Here is a 21891-nt window from a genome sequence, read left to right on the forward strand (position 1 = left end):
GGCTAATATTTAAATGAATCCATGAAAAGACATTTCTGAGCATCCTTTCTGATTTCTTATGGGATTGATGGGCATTTGTCCAACCTTCTGTCGGAATAGGAAAGCCTGATGGTTCATTTAGAATACTGGAGTGCTTACACTGCATTTAAAAAGTAGTACCATGCCACCTAGAGCATCTATTAAATGCATGCACACAGAGGACTGACACAAAGGAAATGCTTAAAATTTAGTGACAAAATTTTCAGCCACAAATCTTTAGGAAAACTTTTCATGTTAAGCCAGACTTTCTTTTATTCCAGGATCTTAAATTTATCTTCATCTAGTTTCAGGTTTACTAGAGCCCCCCACTCTGCTTTGTAGCATTCCTGCTCTAGAATATATTAGTGGTACCTTTAGAGCAGAATATCTGTTTTTCTTCCTAAAGACTAAACTTAATTTTTCTAGTTGTTTTAATTTGCTTTCCTTTGCAGTGGTTGAATTGAAGTATATGATAATGTGAGCTGTCCCATCTGTTAACTATACATGTTCCACTTGTCTTTAAATTTCCTTTTGAAGAAAAATGTAAAGTGGTGTGTCTTTACAAACATATAGATACTGGTTTGCTAATAAATAAGGATGTGGGTTAATTTCTATGAACTCTTCCAATAATAACATATGGTTTGTTTCTATCCTGCTTTTAGAAATTACACTGCTTTTTACTTAAAGGAAATCCTTCAGTGAGACCTTTTATTATATAATTGAGTCCACTTAATTTATCTCTTTTGTGTATTAGAAAGATTTGTGTTGCTCTTAAATAACACCTCAGTATTACAACATAGTGAATTTATTTTGGCTTGGAAAGTTAGGTTTATCAAAATATAATCTTATTGGAAAATTGTTAAAGTTTTTAAATTATTTGCCAATTCTTTGTTTTGTTTTGTTTAAGCAGCACTTTTCTCCACCTTAGTCTTTTGAAAATTTCACGTGTACAGAAAAGTTGAAAGAACAGAATAATAAACATCTGCGTACCCTTCATTTAAATTCTTTATCTATTGTTAATGTTTTGTCACATGTGCTTTTTCTCTACGTGGTTTAAATTGTTTTCTGAACCATTTCAGTGTAAGTAGTAAAAAGCCTAACATTTCTTTCCTAGAATATTTCAGCATGCTTCTACAAACAAGGATTTTTCCTTCATAACTGTAATATTATTAGCATACTGAAGAAATGTATTGTTGATAAAATAATATCTCATATACAGAGCGAATTGCCTCAATTGTCCCCAAACAGTTCTTTTTAACTTGTATTTATTGTTTGGTCCAAGACCCCATCAAAGATCACGAATTGCATCTCGTCACCATCTCTTTCGTTTGTTTCCATTCATCTAAATTGTGCCCTCCGCTTGCTGCCTTTTGTTTTTTAGTCTTTCGTTATATTTTTGAGAAGTCCAGCAGTCCCCACATCTGTGTTTGACTAATTATTTAGGTTAAATATTTTGGGCATGTGTTCTACATAGATGATTTCCAACCTGTTCACTGGGTAGCTAGGTAGTAAAAATTGAATCCTATGATTTTTTTTCTTCCGTGTTGTGCAGTGGAATGTGGATAACCATAAAACAAATTAAAATGTAATTTAAACAAACATATTTTTAAAAGATTTTATTTATGTATTTTTAGACAGAGGGGAAGGGAAGGAGAAAGAGCAGGAAAGAAACATCCATGTGTGGTTGCCTCTCGCGTGCCCCCACTGGGGACCTGGCCTGCAACCCAGGCATGTGCCCTGACCAGGAATCAAACCAGCCACCCTTTGGTTCACAGGCCAGCACTCAACCACTGAGCCACACCAGCCAGGGCTAAACAAATATTTTTAAAGTCATTTGTTTTATTTGAAAACAGTCTTCAAGGTACTCATTTTACTTCAGCTCAGCTTTTTAAGGTAGGCAGAACAGATGGAAGTCAGCCTTGTTGTACAGATATATACTCCTGTTTTACGGGAGAAGAAATGGACTCAGAGATGAGATAGGATTTGTCTGTCCAGTAAGGAAGATTGTATAGCTCATTCTTTTCATAATGGGTAGAAAAAAAGTACATAAAAATTTGTGGACTCTCTATTTCCTCATAGACATACTGCTGGACTAGATTTGGAAGGCAAAATTAGACTTTTTTCCTATCTCCATACCCGCTCTGAATCAGTTTTGAAAGTAAAATGTAGTTCTGAAATGAGGTTGTGAGCCTGAAGCTGCAATCTACCTCTTGAAACAATGGCTTGGGCATGTGTTGAATCTTTGCCATTTACATTTTGGAGGACAGTTACAAAGGAACTCCTCTTTATTATAGGTAGTATACCTGCATTTTTTTTTTTTTGTCTGATGACAAGGGTCTAATTCCTGAAAAGTGGTTAACAGTGTTTGCATGGCCTGACTGAATTGACCTGATTTCAATTGACTCATTTTTCTTGCGGTAATAAAGGCTGATGACCTAGCAACTAATAGGATTCTGTAGGCAATCAACTCCGTTACTAAGATAACTGAAATTAGCATACTTAGAAATCCCAGTGGTGGTTCAACAATTGACCATTACAAATTCACAGGAAAATGATGAAGCTAGTGATTTATATAGACTCAGCCTTCTACTTGGTTATATTTGGTTCTGAGAACTGGTGACAGATATCTCTCCCATTGTACGTGACTTTTGTCTAAAGCACAAAAGGGAATTTAAGGTTAAACTATGAGGTAGGAGTTAAGGTTGGGAAGGTTGATATAATTTAGTTGCTAATCACAAAGATTAAACAGATGGGAAAGTCTTCTCTAGCTTTACAATCTTGTCACCCCAATTTTCCCCAGTGCTCTCTCTAGAAACTTTTCCTGCCCTGTCTCTAGAAACTTCTCTCTTTGCAATTCCTACTTCTACCTCAAGTTTCTCTGGACTCTTCTAACCACCAGAAAACATCACTCTTAACACTAAATTGCACTAGTCTATTTATTTAAATATAAATTTTTTGACCAAAGATTATTTTGGTCAAGAAATTTATTTAAATTATGAAAATATTACATGTAATTCTATCTCCTATTAAAATAATTTTTACTTTTCTCTCAACTCATAAAATTACTCAAATTTACAGAAAAGTTGAAAAAATACTGTAATGGTCACTTGTATACTACCTAGACTTAACAGTTAACATTTTCTCGTATTTGCTTTATATCTTTTTTAAATTTTTATAAATGGAGCTAAATACTTTACATTTATCTAAATTTTGATTAGGTGGTAGGGTTCACGTAAAATAAAATGCACCAGTTTTAAAAGTATACTTTGATAATTTTGACAAATACACAATTGTGTCACCAATACTACAGTCATTGCATTACAGTTTCTTTTGTTCTTAATCTTTTTTTTGGTGGAAAGTTCTACTCAGCAAATGGCAATTATTTAATAGTGTTATCAGCAATAGTCACCATGTTTTATATTAGATCCTAAGACCTTACTCATAGCTGAAAGTTTATACAGCCTTTTATCTATATGTTTTGCTGAACCATTTGAAAAAATACACACACACAATATCATCACAGCTAGGCAAATGAACAATAATTTTTACGTCATCTTATATCTAGTTCATACTCAAATTTTTCTATTGTCCTCAAAGTGTTCTTTTAGCTTTTGCTTTCCATCTAGGGATATTTAAGTATTGTGCATCGTTTGTTCTTCTAACCCATAAATTAGGTCCAGAGGCTTGATTCGAAGATTTTAAAGTATTTTTTACAAGAATAATTCATGGATAATGGTATTTTATAGAACATCCTGTTCAAAGGCACGTAATATCAGGTTGTCTTATTATTGCCAATGCTGAGTTGACATGGTGACCACCACCTAGCTTTTTCCAGTATGTACTTAAGCTTTCCTCTTTACAATTAGCAAGTAGTGTAAGCGGTGATACAGTACTTTGTGATTGCTCTCACTGGAATCAGTTATTACCTTGCAGGTTGCATATATTTTTCTCAGACTGCACTTCCTTGTACATATATTAGCTGTCATTCTTTTGTATTCTTCTTGAGAACTTTTCTCATTAAGGAGGAATGAATTGCAGTTCCTCCTGAAAAGGCAGGTTAAAATGTTTAAAGTTTAAATTGCCAGTTTTCAGAGTAATTAATTGGTACTGAATATTGGTATTGTGTTAATATTCACAATATGTATTGGAGTGGTATTACCCCTCCAGAAGTAGCAAATTAATGTTGTGTTTCTGGGTCTGCCTGATTTATTAAAATAAAGTTATAGATTTTTACTTAGTCAATATTTTAAATCTTTTGGTTTTTAAAAATAAAGTCGATGTTTTAATCATTTTGCTTTGGAAATGTCTAAGGGACACATACTGTTCATGCATTCTTAAACAGGAGATTTGATAAATACCAACTTGTTATTTTTTGATATGTAGAGCAGGTAAGCACCAAATAAAACTTTTAAGAGTAATGTTTTTCAGTTTTTAGTGTATTTCCAATGCTGAGTCTCTAAGATCTTTTATGTTTAATAAGCTTAAATATTAAGTACAAATCAGAGTTCCCTTGTTTGGGTGGTCATATGTCATGAATTAGAAAATAATTTTACTTGCTGCTTTAAAAATTATGTGAAAACATACATTTTGCAGTTACTAAGGTATATTAATAATAGTAGTTCTGTTATTTTGATCACAGGATCTCTTCTCTAACTATAATTCTTGTCCTTCTAAATGGCATTTCCTGTAAGGCAAAGTCAGTTCATTAATTTTCATAGGGAGCCATCTGTGGAAATAGTCACATTAAGGAAAGAAAAGCCTAAAAGCTATTCCCCTCTTCTTTTCAATCTAAATTTGAAAGGATGATTTACTTCAAAGTGATTGCTTCAACTTCAAAAAACTTCCCTGTGAATGTTGTTGAGTAAGACATTCTCAATAGGGGTACTTAACTGGAGCCACTGAATCTCCTATGCATTGTAGAAAGCATTTTATTAGCCGAAGTTTTATCCATTGCCAGTCGGGTGGGGAGTAAAATGGAAAAGAAGTATGGGTCTTTGAGATCAATAGTCTTTTCTTGATTTAAATATTATGCATCACTTCATTTTAATGACTAATAAAATTTGCACTAAACAAGTCAATAACACTTGTTGGGTGATAGACCTTTGTGAAATTGTCTTGAAATTGCTTTTCACCATTACTTTTATCATGAACCCTAGCAAGCAAAAATATTATGAAGCACATGGGGTTTTCTTCTGATTATGTTAGTCCTCTTAATGTCTGAACTCTGCCAACCATTCATGTCGACCTTTATTAAATACAACAAAAATGGTTTTTTAAACAGTCTCTGTTTTAGTAGGATTTTTTTGTCTGATTTCATTGACATAAATTGAAAATAATTATATCCCACTAGTACTAATTATACCTAATGCTTGGTTTAATTTATGGTTATACTTTACATATTTCAAACATTCCTTGTCACATGTTATCAAAGTATACTTTGTTTGCTATTAGAGTATATACAAGGTCTAACACTTGTTTTTGGCTAGCAACATCTTTTCTTCATTTCCAATCAACAAGACTTTAGAACAATCACCATCCATTGAACTCATTTATCTTTAGAATATGCTTGTGAGGAAGATAGGAGTAAAACAGTATTATCTCTGCAGTATACATAAGAAAGTGGACACTTAGTTTTTAGTACTTGTATGTTACTTTTGAATTGTTTGTCTTTAAATTTGAAGATAATCTATAAAGAAGATAATATAAATGAACTCATTTGTACCCTCACACATTACCACCACCATAGAATTATTTTGAAGGAGATCCTAAAGAAAACTTTATCATTTTACTTGTAAGTACAATGGTGATACTTCTGAACATTTATATATATGGTAAAAAATCCATATAGTCCCCTGGCTGGGTACTCAGTTGGTTAGAGCATCATCCCGATGTGCCAAGGTTGTGAGTTTGTTCCTGATCAGGAAAGTACAAGAATCAACCAATGAATGCATAAATAAGTGGAACAACAAATAAATGTTTCTCTCCCTCTCTCTTCCTCCTTCCCTCCCTCTCTTCCTCCCTCTTTCCCTCTTCCTCTCTCTCCCTTTCTCTAAAATCAGTAAACAAAATTTTAAAAAATTCAGTGTTCAAATTCCCTGATCTCATATTTTTAGCAGTTTTTGACTCAAGATCCAAATATGGACCATACATTATAGTGATAGTTGATTGATCAGGTCTCTTTATTAGCATTCATTCCCTTTCTCTCTCTCTCTCTCTCTCTCTCTCTCTCTCTCTCTCTCATACACACACGCACACACACAATCACACCCAATTTATTTGTGAAGAAATTGGGTCATTGATCCCACAGAATTTTGCATAATTACATCTTCATATTGTCTTTTTTCTTTTCTGCATCAGATTTAGACTGGCTAATAAGACAGTGTTTTAGCCTGGCTAGTGTAGCTCAGTAGATTGAGTGCGGGTCTGTTGTGAACCAAAGGATTGTGATTTGAATCTCAGTCAGGGCACATGCCTGGGTTTCGGGCCAGTTCCCAGCAGGGGACGCATGAGAGGCAACCATACATTGATATTTCTCTCCCTCTGTCCTTCCCTTCCCCTCTAAAGATAAATAAATAATATTTTTAAAAAAGACAATGCCTTAGGAAATATTATTTACTTTTATCAAGAGGCATATAGTATGGACTTCCACTCATACTAACACCCACTGCTGAACATTGCTTAGATCCTTTATTTCACTAGTAATCACAACTTGTGATATTTTAAATTTCTTCATTTATTTATTTATTTATTTATTAAATTTTTAATTTATTTTTAGAGAGGGAAGGGAGGGAGAAAGAGAGAGAAACATCAATGTGTGGTTGCTGGGGGCCGTGGCCTGCAACGCAGGCATGTGCTCCCTGACTGGGAATCGAACCTGCGACACTTTGGTTCGCAGCCCACGCTCAGTCTACTGAGCTACACCAGCCAGGGCTTAGATTTCTTCATTTATTAATGGATATGCCACCACTTTATCAGCTATGTGATTGAGTTACCATTTTCATAGGAATGGCAAGATAATGACTTGATTTTTTTGCATTTATATCCTACTTACCAAAACAATGAAGTGGTTCCCTGGCATCCTTCAAAGGTGATTAATGAGTTAGTTTTTAAGTGTCATTGTGAATTTATGGATTTAAAGACATTTCAAGCATCAGTTCATTTCCATTGTTACTGATATCCAGATTGTCCTATCTTTGGCTACTGGAAGCTTCTTCAAGTTGATAAAAGTCCATTTGATAAAACCCTAGTCATCTTTGATTGTTTTAGGACAACATATTCCAGAATCATCTTATACACTTCCTGACCCAGGCTAGGAATTGCGATTTCTCTGAAGAGCTCTGGTTCTTTTTAGTAGGAAAGTGTATTTGGAGACCATAATCCGTGTCCATAGTAAATTTCTTCAAAATCCCATAGTCAGAAGGTGAGATACAATTCATAAATCTGTCTTGATCTAGTAATTTTTCATTACCACAGAGATGGAGAGATTGAAATACATTTTTAATTCAAACTAATGAACAACCTACAAGAAATTTTCCTTTGATGTCAGAGTTAATTACATTGTTACAAAACTGGTTTCTCGTGTTGTATTTTATTGACTGGAGTTGGCTGTGGAAGGTTGCAGTTCAATATGTACTGGTTGCCAAAAGTCGAGCCAACAAGTATTAAAATTTCACAGTGAATAATCTCAATTCTATCCACAAATCAGTAACAGGTGACTGTAACATCTCCCAAATATCTACAAGTTTTGGGATTATGAAAAGCAAGACTGGAAACTCGGACCTTGGATTTGTATCCACTTACCTCAGAACTTAAGTTTCCTCATAAATAAACTAAAAAATTGAATTAGAGATTATCTCTGGGATCTGAATCTATCAATGTAAAACTTTGTATCATTATCAGAGTCCTTTCTCTTTCTTATTCTTTTATTCATTAAATATTTTTCAGTCACTTAGATTGTATCAAGCAATAGTTTAGGTGGTAAAAATAGTGGAGGCAAAAATACTCAACTTCTTTCCTTTTGTACCACGCTAAGAGGAAACACTTGCATCATCTGTACATTGTGTGAGCCCGAATGATAATGGTCCTAAAGTTCACCTTCTGTTTTCTAATCCATTCCTTGTTTGGGAAGTGAAGTCCTGAATACTGTCATACTTTGCACACACTGAAAAACAGCTTGCGTGAACTTTCTGACTTTACCAGAGACTGTTTAATCATTTCTTTGATATTCAACTTTTGGGTTTAAAATTTTCCCATGAGTTAAATTATTTTGGGTGATAAAATATAGAAGCCAATTCAAATGATCTATTCTATTTCATTTGCACCCTTGAAACACCTCTCATGTTTTTATAAAAATTTAGTGTTTATGGTTACCAGAGTTAATGGAGTGTGTGTGGTGTTTATGTGTTGTTGCACTGTATTCTTTGGGAGGGATATAAATGATTCAGTTTGTCAGATTTGCTGTGTAGCTATTTTCATTTGAAATGATACCTTGATATTATTAAAAATGTATATATTCATTTATTTAAAAATCACACTTTTATTTAAAAGTCAAGTGTATTTTAATCCTGCATTCAAAAGGTAGTCAGAAATTTGTGTTAAAATGGATTTGGGTGGAGGGAAGCAACAAGAATACTTCATACTTTATTGTTTGGAGTTTTTTAAAATACTAACAGCAAGAAAGAATTCTCTCCTTACCCTTCACTGAGTCTGCCTTCAGTTAATCTGCTGGAGAAGTACATCAAAGATCCTTCCTTAGAGATGTTACTCTCACCTCGCATTCCTGCATTTTTAAAATGACAGGACAGATCGTCTCTGAGAGGTTTACCAATCCTTATACTCTGTGATACTCCAATGTTCAAAGTTATGTTGCTATTTTATACAGCATACATTTTTCTCATGTGATTTTTCGATAAGAATTCCTTCAGAAAAGAACTTCTTGTGTAGTACATGGGGTTTACCTGCATGTATATACCCATTTTTCAGGGAATGGATAGATTTTTTTCCCTCTCTGTTGCCTTGGTGATGTCCACATAGACATCATTACATGAGCATGTTGGTTTTGCTGTGTGACAGTGTGGTCTCTCTTCACCCTATATGCAACGGAGTGAAGAGTTTCTTCCCATTCTTCACAGCTTTTGAAACTGCCAGCCAGATACTCTGCACCGTCCTGTGGTCCTGACCAGACTCTTCTAGAACTGCTCTACCCAGTATGGCAGCCACTAGCCATCAGTGGCTGCTAGGCTCTTCAAATGAGGCTCACTCAAATTGAGATGTTCTATAAGTTGGACTAGATTTTGGAGACTCAGTATGAAAAAATGTAAAATATTTCAAAAAATTTGTATCCATTATATGTTAGAATTCTGGATATGTTGGGTTACATAAAGTACATTATTTTAAAATAATGTAATAATTATTATACATAATTAATTTTACCAGTTTCATTTTCCCTTATTAAATGGGATTACTAGAAAATCTTAAATTACATATGTGGCTCACGTTATATTTCTAATGGCATCACTGATCCCAAATAATGTAATATCAATCATTATCCCAGCAGCCAATCCCTGTCTTTGCATAATAGATAGTTCTATTCCTGACTTTTCTCCCTAAGCTTCCTCGGAAACTTCAAGTCCTAGCTAGCCTGTGCTGTGTCATGGCAGTGCCTGCGTGTGACTTGGGAGTCAACTTTTATACGTGTCCACATAGTGAGCATCACCACAATGTCATCCTTAGTACCACTCAGAAAAGCGGTCCAGACTGTCCACATAAATGAAACCATTGCCTTTGGTCTAGAGTCTTGCATTCAGTATTTGAAAAAAATAATATTTACCATTATAAGCATTATGCAGTATTATTTTATGGATCTTTTGCTATGAGCTCGATAAATGATTGTTATATATGAAATAAATGTTAATGAGGAAAACCTGTTTTCTTGCAGTAAACACTAAGTTATGATTTTACTGCTTTAATTGATAACACTGTATATTATGCATGAATATTAGAATAAGAAACATACTTTACTGATTCTTCTATTTTATTACTGTTGGGGATATAGTTAACATAATTCACATTACATTTATGACATGCTATACTTGTTTCATTGCAAATTTTAAGGTGTATATAAAAGACAGCAAACTCCTGCATACGCTGAGAGATCAAAACAGGTTATATTTTAATCTCATGTAATTTAATGTAAGTGCTATCTGTAGCATACTTTGAAATGTTACTCAATATCTTTAATATAAAGCACTTTTTAAAAACCCTCTAGATTTGAGATTGAATATTGAACATTCTCAAAATCACATATTTTAAATTCCAAGTGATCAGCTATAACATTATAATTGCACCTGGTGTAAATACAGTAGTTAAGCAATAAAACATTTATTTGATCATTACAGAAATGATCAAATTTCTGTAATTTCTACAGCCTCTCCTATAACACACCAATTTGTTTTAATTTTTAGGAGACCAGAATTCGATCAATGGATAAGAATGCCAAGAAAACCCATAGTTTCTCTGTCATCAGTCCCGTTGCTGGAGAGGCTGTAACTCATATTTTTGTAGCTGACAGTAGAGAAGATCTTCAGAAATGGATGGAAGCCTTCTGGCAGCATTTCTTTGATCTCAGTAAGTTAATGTTTGCATTTTCTAGTAGTATATTTATGTATCCTGAAAAGATACACACAGCAATCTAAATATTAAAATTATACATATTATATATAGTCTTATAGTTTGTATCAAGAAATTTTTATGCTCTTGAATAAAGTAGTAGTGTATCACCAATCACTAATGCACTGACGCTTTTTCTCTTAACCTTTTCCCTTTGCCTGCTGACTGTAGTATAGTATACCTTTGAATTCCTTGTATTTCCTTCTTACTTTTTTTTGAAGTCTATGATATTTTAATTGTTAAAATATTCAAAAATCAACTTGATGATTGCAAACTATGATTTTAAGTAGTTTCTTACAAGAATGAAGTCACAGTAGTCATTGAAGACCGTCTGTGACATTTTTATTTATATTAAGATAGTTTATTCACATTTTAAAAAGAACTAGATTTTCATTGATGTACTTCTATGCAAATTACATTTTCTTTTTTAATTAAATTTACTGGGGTGATGTCGATGAGTAAAGTTATATAGGTTTCAAGTGTACAAGTCTACGATACATCATCTGTATATTGTTGCACTGTGTGCCCACCGCCCAAAGTCAAATCTTTTTTTGTCACCATATACTTCACCCCCTTTCCCCTTTACTACCCTCCCACCCCTCTTCCCTCTGGTAACCACCATACTGTTGTCTGTGTCTATGAAGTTTTGTTTTTAATTTTCACGTGTTGATTTGAGAGACAGAGAAACATCAGTTTGTTGTTCCACTTTTTTATGCATTTGTTGGTTGCTTATTGTATGTACCCTGACTTGGGTCATACCTGCTGCTTCGATGTGTTGGGTTGATGCTCTAACCAACTGAGCTACCTGGCCAGGGCCTGTGTCTGTGAGTTTTTGTTTGTTTTTCTTATTTGTTTATTTGTTGCTTTCAATTTTATATCCCACATGTGAGTGAAATCACATGGTTCTTAATTCTTCTGTCTGATTTATTTCACTTAGCATGATATTCTCAAGATCATCCATGTTGTTTGATAAGAAACCATTTGAGGAATAAAAAACTCCTCTAGATAATAATGATCTTAAAATATTGAAATGCTTGAAAGGAAATTCATTTTCCTGTAACCTGTTAACTCAGATTTGTTATAATATCATCTTGGATATCATCCAAAGAGATTTTTTTAAACCATACATACCATTCTCAGTTTCAATAATACACTCTAATGACATGGATTATACAACAATGTGAAGGTAATGTAATAGAGTTCTAGTATAAAATATATGGGGTTCTAATAAAATATATGGGGCTCTAATCATCTCAATTTAAAGAGGGATTTTATCAATGGGAAAATATTTCTGTCAAATTAAGTCTAGTGTTAGATTCAACCAGTATCTTACATATTTAGAATACTTTTCTATAGAATTACAAAGTAGAGCCACTTTCAAACAATAGTAGTTACTTCTGCAACTCCTAGAAATAATCCTAGAAACTTTTTAGAATTTCTTACAAGCAATTTTGGGAAACCCTATAAAAAGAGTTAATATCTTCAGTCCTCAGATTAAGTTTTATAAGCCTGCTCTGATCCGTGGCCTGGTCGAGTATTATAGTGTTGGCTGGGGAGAGGGCAGAAAAGGGAACCACATTTGATTACCTTCCACGTACCATATGGCTTCATTTATTCCTCATAACATACCAGTGGTGTAGAAGTTATTTCCCTCTGCTTTAAACATGAGAAAATTGAGTCCTGAAGAGGTTTCTAGTTTGCTCCAGGGAACCAGAGAGAGGACTCCTTCCTTGGCCTTTGTGGATTCCTTGGGAGGTGGTTTTTCTTAAGTACTACACCTAAGCACTCAGTGTTTAAATAGTTGTTCCATGCTTATCAGCATGAACTACATTTCTTTCTCTTAAAATTTCAGCTGATGATGGGTGTGTTGTCTAAAAGACAACTTCCTTTCATTTGCTAATCACAGCTAAAATTTTAACTGCTTCTCTAAATGCTTTGATTTAGAGTCCATCTACAAAAGACTATTATTTTTAGAAATGATTCTGGTATTTTATAATTTTTAGTACATAAAAAGCAGGAAGGAAGGATAAAAGGAAGTTAAAATGCCAGAATATTATTGCCTGGATGTCAACTTCTACTACATGATCTCATGTTTGCATTCTCCAGATTATGTAAAATGATTTATCATGCTAAAAGGGAGCTAGAGGAATCTCATTGCATTTTTGTACTGTCAAAGTAATAAAAAAGTGATGACAACAAGGTTCTCAGGTCTGGCTGTTTCTTTAGTACTTAATGTTTGGGGGATAAAATCTGCCGATCTGTCTAGTTTTTAAAGTACAAATTCTATTACATTTGTACTTTAGAATTCATTGTGTATATAAGCAAAGATGCAAATATTTATACTATCCTACAGAGTGTCTTGCACTTGAAAATTTTTGCTGTCCTAGAGATAACTGTAGACTCCTGTAATCATAGGTGAAATATGACAATACAACAAAGTAGAGGATAGATGTCCAGGTCACAATAAAGTAAGAGCAATTTAATATTTAGAGCAAATTCAATTATTTGACTCTGCTTAAGATTAAAACATCAAAAGATTGAGATAATTAGAAACCATGAGAAAACATTAATGGAACTAAGTCCTGTTTATCCTGTTGAAGAACACTCTGAGGAGTGGAAGTTGTGAGGCAAAGGAGATATAATAGTTAACTTAACTTTTTCTGTATAATTATTTTAATCTTTTTTAAAATCATAGTTTACAGTCAATACTTTGTATTAATTTCAGGTGTATGGCATCGTGGTCAGACAATAATATACTTCACAAAGTGCTTCCCGTGATATTTCCACTCAGTACCATACATAGTTATTATATGTAATAGTTAATTTTTAATAATTGGAGCTAACAAACATGCAGAAGAAGAAATGCCACTTGTCTTAGTTGATCAAAGGGGTAGAGCTAGGAATGGTGGGTCAAAAAAAAATTTTTTTTCAGATATTTAATAATATAAATGTTGAGTTACATAAACAGCTTAGCATAACAGATTATTCTGACTGGGAATAGTATAACAAATATTGTGGGAAACATCTTCAATATATAGATTTTATGTGAATAAAATATATTAATTGAATATTGTATACTGAGCCTTTGTTTTTATGCTAGCATATTAGTAGCATACATAACTGCATACTAATTTAGTTGCTGGTAAATGTTTCAGGTGTAAAATCTTGACCAGTGAACATACCACCTTTTTGTCCCTCAGACTTCAGTAACACATGGGATAATGTGGCTTTGTATTCCAGTTTTCGGCATGATTGGTATTCTGCTACCAGTTTAACCATCAGAAGCTTTCATCTATCAATACAGAGAAAATACTGCACTTTCTAATTTGTGTAAGATTTGACAGAGAAATGTTTGCTGGTTTAAAGTGTTTCATTATTTTTCCATTAAATATGGCCTTTCTTTCTGCCCCTAAGAAGGAAGAGCTGGCTTTTATATATTTATCTAAAAAGGAAGTGGAGGGGAGGAATAAGTTATCAGATCTCAGATCCCACTAGATTTAAATTCTGCAGGGCAACCTTTGAAGCCTAAAACTCAAGATTTTATTCCCTTTATGAGTTGCTATGTAGGTTATTTTGAAATTTTTATGATATTCTGTATTTAGCATTATAATAAAACATACTGAAAGGTTTTTATGTTGCTTAACCAGTTAAGGTTATGGATTTAAAATTTAGCATATATTACCATATCACTATGACAGACTTAAAACAACAAAAATGAATAGCTAGTTTGACTAAACATGAAAAGTCTTTAATTTTTAAGCCCTATAAAATAACTAAGTTGGATATTGAATATGGAGATTGAGAATATAATAAAAGGAAATGAAATATGGATCATAAATCAGTCTAAAAGGTACTTGTGTATTACACTTACTTTTCTACTGATACAAGAATTTAATAATGGTGAACCTCAGTAACTTAGACTTTTGTAACATGAATATATAGTCACATAGTTTCTCCCACAGTTGTTATCCAGCATGCAGGTGAACAGTAAATATGGAAAGCTTCAGTTTTTTACATCCACTCAGAAGAAATAACTTGAGAATTTTATTTTAAGATAAAAATAGTAAAACATAATTAAAAGAGAAATTAATGTTGTCCACATTTTAAAGGTTTAACTTAATAAGTGAAACAACTTATTCAAGAGTATTTGTTTATTCTGAATGCCTAGTGGCTTTATTTAAAGTGTTCTTCCTAAAATAAATTAGGTTCTGTTAAAGTATTCATGGCTCTGTCATTATAATAGGCTTTTGTATACCTCTTACTTAAATGAAAACATGTTGTTTTTCTAGAGTTGAATGATTTTTTAAAAAACATGATAATCATCTTAAAGATGTAATTGTTAGATAACCAATCTTTATTTTTTACTTAGAATTTTCAAAGTTGAAATTACTTTTGAGAATCATTACTCCTTTTTTTCCTCCTAGGTAACTATATTCCATTTGATGTTTTACCTTTCAACTATCTTAAATACTGGACATTTTTATTTACTATTTAATAGAAGAAAACTTATATACACTTTAGTCATTAATAGGAATTTTAATTATTGACCATTTAGTGAAGTAGTATATTATTTAATAGCCTAGAGATCTTAGCTTAACATCTGTGCATAGAACTTTATTTTTAAAGTAGATTATTTTTATGTCTCAATCTGAACTTAAAATGATGGGTAGCACTATATTTTTATGGCTTTCTTAAGGTAATGCTTTATAAATTCACTTTTATTTTTCAAAGGAAAAATGTGTTAATATCTATTGAAAATGAAATATACTCCTTCACATTTATGTTTTAAACTAGCCTGCCTTTTTCTGTCTTTCTTAGGCCAATGGAAGCATTGTTGTGAAGAACTTATGAAAATTGAGATTATGTCACCACGGAAACCACCTTTGTTCTTGACAAAAGACGCGACCTCAGTGTACCATGATATGAGTAAGTGGGGTTTGTCTTTTCTAAGCTGCAGGGTAACAAAAACAACATTGTCCATAATCAAGCAGCTTATTCATTGACATTAAAATGCTAAAATTTGGGGGGCACAGTGAAAATGAATAAAAAAAGACTGTGATTATAGACTAAGGAACTCATGTTTAATAGATGAATTAATGCAAAATTAATGAATACACATTTTTGTAGTTTGAATGCTTAAGATCTAACAAAAATGTTAAGGTTTCAAAATGAATAAGGGTGCACTAAAATAAATATTAGCTGAATAGCTGATGAAAAGTCTGAAAATGTAAAGTTACAGATTATAAAATATTATCATGTTCAGTAATTTTTTGTATTTTATTAAATTTGTTTTAAAGTAGTGCTGATAAATGAGTATTAATAAATGGAAGCTTTTATCTCAGGCCAAAAAAATGGTACAGTTTTTTCTTAAGATTTTATTTATTTATTTTTAGAGAGAGGGGAAGGGAGGGAGAAAGAGAGGGAAACATCCACGGAGAGAGAGGCAATCTATCCATTGCCTTTTGCATGTACACGGACTGGGGACCAGGCTCACAACTCAGGCCTCTGTCCTGACTGGGAATCGAACCAGTGACCTTTTGCTTTGATGGACAACACCCAACCAAATGAACCACACCTGTAAGGTCAAAAAAGTGGTGACATGTAATACTTTGGAAAATTTAAAAAAAATTAGACTCATTAATATTTCCTTTTCTTACCCTTTGAAGGGCATTTGTTGGGCATTTGTTTGTCTTTGCAGGATCTCCTCCTTGAGCCGTGTTATGGACAAGCACAAGTGAAGACTAAATTCTAGTCTGTTTTGCCTCCAGTGGCCCTGCACTCACATGTACTTTAAACTGTTAGATTTAAAAGGATACGTTTGGGTTTACGCATTTGAAAATATTCATTCAGTAGACATTTATCTCTGTTCTTTTATTTTCACCAATGAAAATTTTACCCAGAATTATCACCAAAATGGTATCAGGGTTTCACTCTATTTCTCAGGGTTTTTGGTTTTGAATTTTTACCCTATTAGAGAAACTTGGCTGGTCTATAAGAAAAAATCCATTGTGTTTATCGCAGTTTACATATTAGGCTTTTATAAAAATGGAATCCTTTTTTACTTAGAAGTCAGAATAGATTTTAAATCCAGGAAAGTAATTGAAAAAATTCTGATGTCACTATTCCTTTGTAAGGTAGACTTTACTCATTTACTTAGGAATACACACATTTATGCATATATGTATATATGTGTATGTGGGCGCGATGCATAGTATGTGATCTTATTTTTTGGTTCTACAGGTATGGTTATTTTCACAAGTAAATACTTTTAAAAAACCACTTGCTATCCTAGTGTTTGTGATGACTATTATAGGTAGCATATTGGTTTGAAAAATAGTAATTCAGGTAAAGTGTATACTGTTTTGAATTGTTTCCCATGTATCTTTTTCCTAAAATTATTACAGGCATTGATTCACCTATAAAGCTTGAAAGTCTAACTGACATAATACAAAAAAAAATTGAAGAGACAAATGGACAGTTCCTTATTGGTCAGCATGAAGAATACTCACCGCCTCCTTGGGCCACAATCTTTGATGGTAACCATGAAGTGGTCATCCAGAAAAAGGTATTATCTTCAAACAAGCAGTTACCTGATGGGAAAAGGAAAAAGAGACAAGCTCCCCTTCCCCCTTCTGATAAAGCTCCATTCAGCTTAAAGACACAGAGCAACACAGATCAATCGGTTAAGGACAACTGGGAAAAAACAGATTTATCTCAGACCTCTTCTTTGGATACCAAATTATCAACCCTAATGCATCACTTACAGAAACCAGTGGCTGCTCCTCGAAAACTCCTTCCTACCAGGAAAAGTAGTTTAACCGATGGTGAACACTCAGACACTAAAACCAGTTCTGAAGCCAAGCCAGTGCCCACTCCAAGGCAGAAATCGATCAAAGACATTTTGGACCCTCGATCATGGTTGCAGGCATAAATATAGAAAACCCTTAACTGTCTAAAACATTAACAAAAGCTGTAACTGTGAGGCTTGATTCAGCACTATAGATGTAGTAATATGAAATTATGTAGGTAAATAAGATAGTGATTTAAATCAATAATTAATAAGTTATAAGGTATAAACCTGTTTTATAATGAAGAAATGAATTTCTCATTTACTTCTGATTTTCATAATATGAGTGATTTCCCCAGCAGAGTGCAAGAGGCACTCTCTAGACAATACCCTAATTGTTGGAAGGGTTAATTTATTCCTAAATTAGTACCAGGCAGTGAACAAGAACTAGGCAGAAGAAAGCATTAAAATTTCTTTGGGGAGAGACTGTCTAGTAATTTAAAATGTGTTAAATATGAGCCACATTCTCATTTTGAGAATTTTAACACTAATGGAATTTTTCAAAAGTTTTATTCAAACCACAAATTATAGAATTCACCCAAGAAAATTTCTTCTCAGCATTCTGGAATTCTCATCTAATGATTCACTGGCTCTCATCTATTGTTTAACCCACTTAGTTAACTCACTGACCTTTTAAATTCCTGGGATAAATTTGGGATATTAAACTCTTCATCTTTAAAGGGAATTTGTAATGTGCTATTCAAAGTTGTCTCTTTGATGAGCCCTGAAATCCTGTAGACATTAACTCTCATAAGTGAAGCATACATTTATTAGTTCAGAGAAAAGGTAGATGAAATGTTCTTTCATTTTTCTATGCATAGTGCTGATTTCCATTGTTACATTGGAATTTAGGGAAGAGAGTAGCTGATTAACACTTTAAAATTTATTTAATACTTATTTTAAAAGCAGGTGGTCAATTCAAAAATATCAGAAAAGTGGCCCAAGATAATAACTTTCAGAATTAATCCCCCTTTTAAGAATTTTAATTAGGTTTTCTTTTTCTAGCAAGAGTTGATGTCTGCTATTGATATTATTCACTAAAAATCATATTCTTACAATAATGACATCAGAATTATTTCTATAGGAGGTAATTTCCATAGCAACTAATCATAGTGACCAAAACAGAATTGTGAAAGCAAATAAGGAATAAATAACAAGAGAATGAATATCTCACAAGAACAAAAACATTCATTTTTTATAATAATACTTTTTATAAACAGGAGCTGAACAGAATCTAATCAGAATTTCTAAATAAAACAGTTTCCATAAGGTTTCAGCAACAGTACTAAAAATCCCAAATCACAGTAAACCTTAAATATCATTGCAACAAATAAGAATTAAATTACTGCCCTGCATATAATCTCTAGAGATCTTTTTAGAGCCCGTAAGAACTCTATTTGGATCAGAACTACATTATTACAAAGTAAAATGAACACTTGACAAAAATAACATTAATTTAAATGGAGCCTTTCGTTATTTTTAGATAGCAAAGTCTTTTTTCATTTATATAGAATGATGTAACTGCCAGGTTACTTTTGTGTTTGCTCAGGACTCTAGTTAGAATTAGGACTCCAGGGAGCAGTGATACAAAAGGTCTCTTGTGACTGGCGACATCAGGACAGACATAGAATTTGATGAGAAGGAAACCCTATATGCTTGCCTGATAGAATTTAGAGACAATCACACGTATAAAAACCTAAGAAGGTAGGATTAATTTGTTTTTCTAACTAGAAGGCTCTTGTAAATTTTTGTTGTGATTGCCAATTTAGTAAATGGCGTATTGCAAATCTAAAGGATATAATTATTTGAATTGTTATTTTTAAACCTCACTGCTGTTTTTGACAGCATTTGTGACTGTCGTTGCTGCAGAATTATTGAGCTAGAAGATGCTGGAGGCAAAATTGTTTCTGAAACTGGTATGTAAGCATTCTTTTTTTTTTAAGCTGAAGCCTTCCTTATAACAAACCAGTGTTAAAACTTCCAAATTATATTCTTGTCATTTCTCCTTATGCATATTATATCAAGAAGGGTTTAAGTTGTACAGGAAAGAGAATTTATTCATAGAGAGATTACCTGGCAGTTGTTCCCTCAGTGGGACCCTTTGAAACAAGGCTGAGGCCCTTGCTCCTAGAGCCCTTTGGGTGAAACCTGACCAAGGACCACCTCCCCCGCCCACATTATTCAGGCTGTTTCCAGGGGCCCATTTCACTGTATGTTTCGAAGCTTTTGAAATTGGGCTGAAGTCTTCAGTTGCACTCCCTTTGGAACTGTGCTCATTAAACGTCAGTGCCATTCTCCCCAAAAGGTCTAAGTTGAAGATGGGCCTCCTGCCTCCCTCTTTCCCTTTTTCTTTCCTTCCCTCCCTGTCTTCTTTCCTCCCTTCCTTACTTTCACAGTTAAAAAAAAATCCAAAAAACTAAAAATACTGAGTTAAACACTTTGTTAAGGAGTTCGTCAAAAGAAGTATTTGTTTTCTCATTTCCTAAACTGGAAGTTTATGACAGAGAAAAATATGCCATGTAATAAAAGACATTTCAGCTTTTTATGAGATGGCTTTTCACATTCCTTGTTTGTCTTCTTTTTTTTTCTTGGTATATGAAGGCTATAAACTTGAAACAAAGAGTTAGCTGTCATATCTTGGTAATATAATTGTAGAAACATAATAGAATATATATTTCAGAATATAATTCTAATGGTCTGAAAAAAATAATAGTTGAGAAAATTACATTTACATTCAAGCTCTGGGATATAAATTACAACAGCATTAAGATATTATTTTTAATTGCTACAAAGTGGGAACTTTTAAACAAAGGACAAAGAAGCCATTTTGTTATAAACACACACCTTCTAAGGTAAACAGTCTTTCAAAATATCACGCATGCCAGCTCTTGGTGAGTTTTATAAATCCTTCTCAACTGTCTGCAGTGCCCCAACTTTTTTAAAATGGATGTTCATGTCTGTCAAAAACTAAATCTACTCATTATGAATGTCGTATCTTTACCCTTTCAGACCCTGCAAAATGTGTTTAACCTGGTACTATTTACTAAAAATGGAATCTACCTTATTTAGAGACAATTCATGTACGATAGGTTAAAGATTAAAATATTTCTTTAGGCTTATGTTCAGCATCTCAGCCACCTACCAAGATGTTAATTAATTCAGTGCAAAATGAAATTATAGAGCAGTTTGGTACAATTTCTGTTAAATGCCACTTGAATGTAATCACCTGTGTTACTGGGAACAAGGAAAACCTCCCCAGACGAGGGTGGAGCGCAGCACAGGGACCAGAGGAGAAGGGCCTTGGCCGGCAGAATGTGTGCTCCTGTGGGCTGGAATTTATCAAAACCCATTACTTTTTTAAAGAATGAATTATTGAACAGTAATTAAACTTTAACTAATGACCATCTGTATCCTCGTAGTTGTTTTCAGTGTCTATTTGTCTGGACCTATAATGCAGATAGAGTTGACTTGTACTTAGATTCCAAAGGTAGTACAATTTTTAAATGTTTACTTGTTTATGTGTAACTGCTTCATTGCTAATAAAAGTTGTATGAAAACAGTTTATGCCAGATCATATATATTCTTAGTTACTAGAAAAGATGTTACCTTTGAGTTTTTAAAAGACAAGATTTCTTTTGAAAACATGGTGTGTTATTTTCTGTGACATGCCTGTATAATGGGCATTGTTTGTATTTTTTAATTTTAATTAAATGTGGGTCAAGCTTCTGAGTTAAAAAATATTATATCACAGATTATGTAATTTTTAAAGTACCAAAAATTGGTCAGGAAGCCAAGGTCATGTGATTAAAACTTATACACATTTCTGATTCATGAAGACATTTTCTAGCTTTTTTCTTCTCTGGGTTAGACCAATAAAAGTGAACAGTATTGTGAAGCCGGTTTATTCAAACACAGATATACCCAGTAGCTGGTGCTAATTATTGTAAGACCAATATTTAATATCTTTGGTACAGCTAACATTTATTAAACTGTTTGCATATAATCCTTCTTACAATATGTTCTTTTAAAAATCCGTTGATGTAACCTCAGTGTTAAGTTAGTGATGGAAAATGTCCCCAGAGCATAAGTCACTCTGATGAAAAATTGGGGACATAGGATACTCAGGTGCTCTCAGCCACAAGGAGACTCCCTATTTTAATGCACCTCCCTGAGTACGTAATTTATACCCATGGAGCACCTCAGGGAAGGGGAAGAGAAATGAACAATTGGCTCAATTATATTATTTGAGCATTTTATTTCTAAATCTGTAATGTAGCCAGGAATATTTAACATTTCTTTTTAGAAAAATACTTCTCTTTCCTTAAGAGAAGCCTGCTAATCAGTGTGCTCAGATAAAC

At 33.2% G+C, this 21891-nt stretch overlaps 1 protein-coding gene across 1 annotated transcript in view; it reads left to right on the forward strand.

Moving 5' to 3' along the window:
• Positions 1-21467, forward strand: part of RTKN2 (rhotekin 2) — a 69141-nt gene extending 47674 nt beyond the window's left edge. Inside the window, exons 10-12 of the mRNA XM_045841797.1 lie at positions 10482-10644; positions 15505-15612; positions 17091-21467. Coding sequence (XP_045697753.1) covers positions 10482-10644; positions 15505-15612; positions 17091-17617 — 798 coding nt within the window. The 3' untranslated portion in view covers positions 17618-21467. The remainder of the gene's footprint in view (positions 1-10481; positions 10645-15504; positions 15613-17090) is intronic.
• The last annotated feature ends 424 nt before the right edge of the window (positions 21468-21891 follow it).

This window comes from Phyllostomus hastatus, unplaced genomic scaffold, assembly GCF_019186645.2.
Source record: "Phyllostomus hastatus isolate PE091 unplaced genomic scaffold, TTU_PhHast_1.1 phas_contig_38, whole genome shotgun sequence".
In the NCBI taxonomy this organism is placed as follows: Eukaryota; Metazoa; Chordata; class Mammalia; order Chiroptera; family Phyllostomidae; genus Phyllostomus; species Phyllostomus hastatus.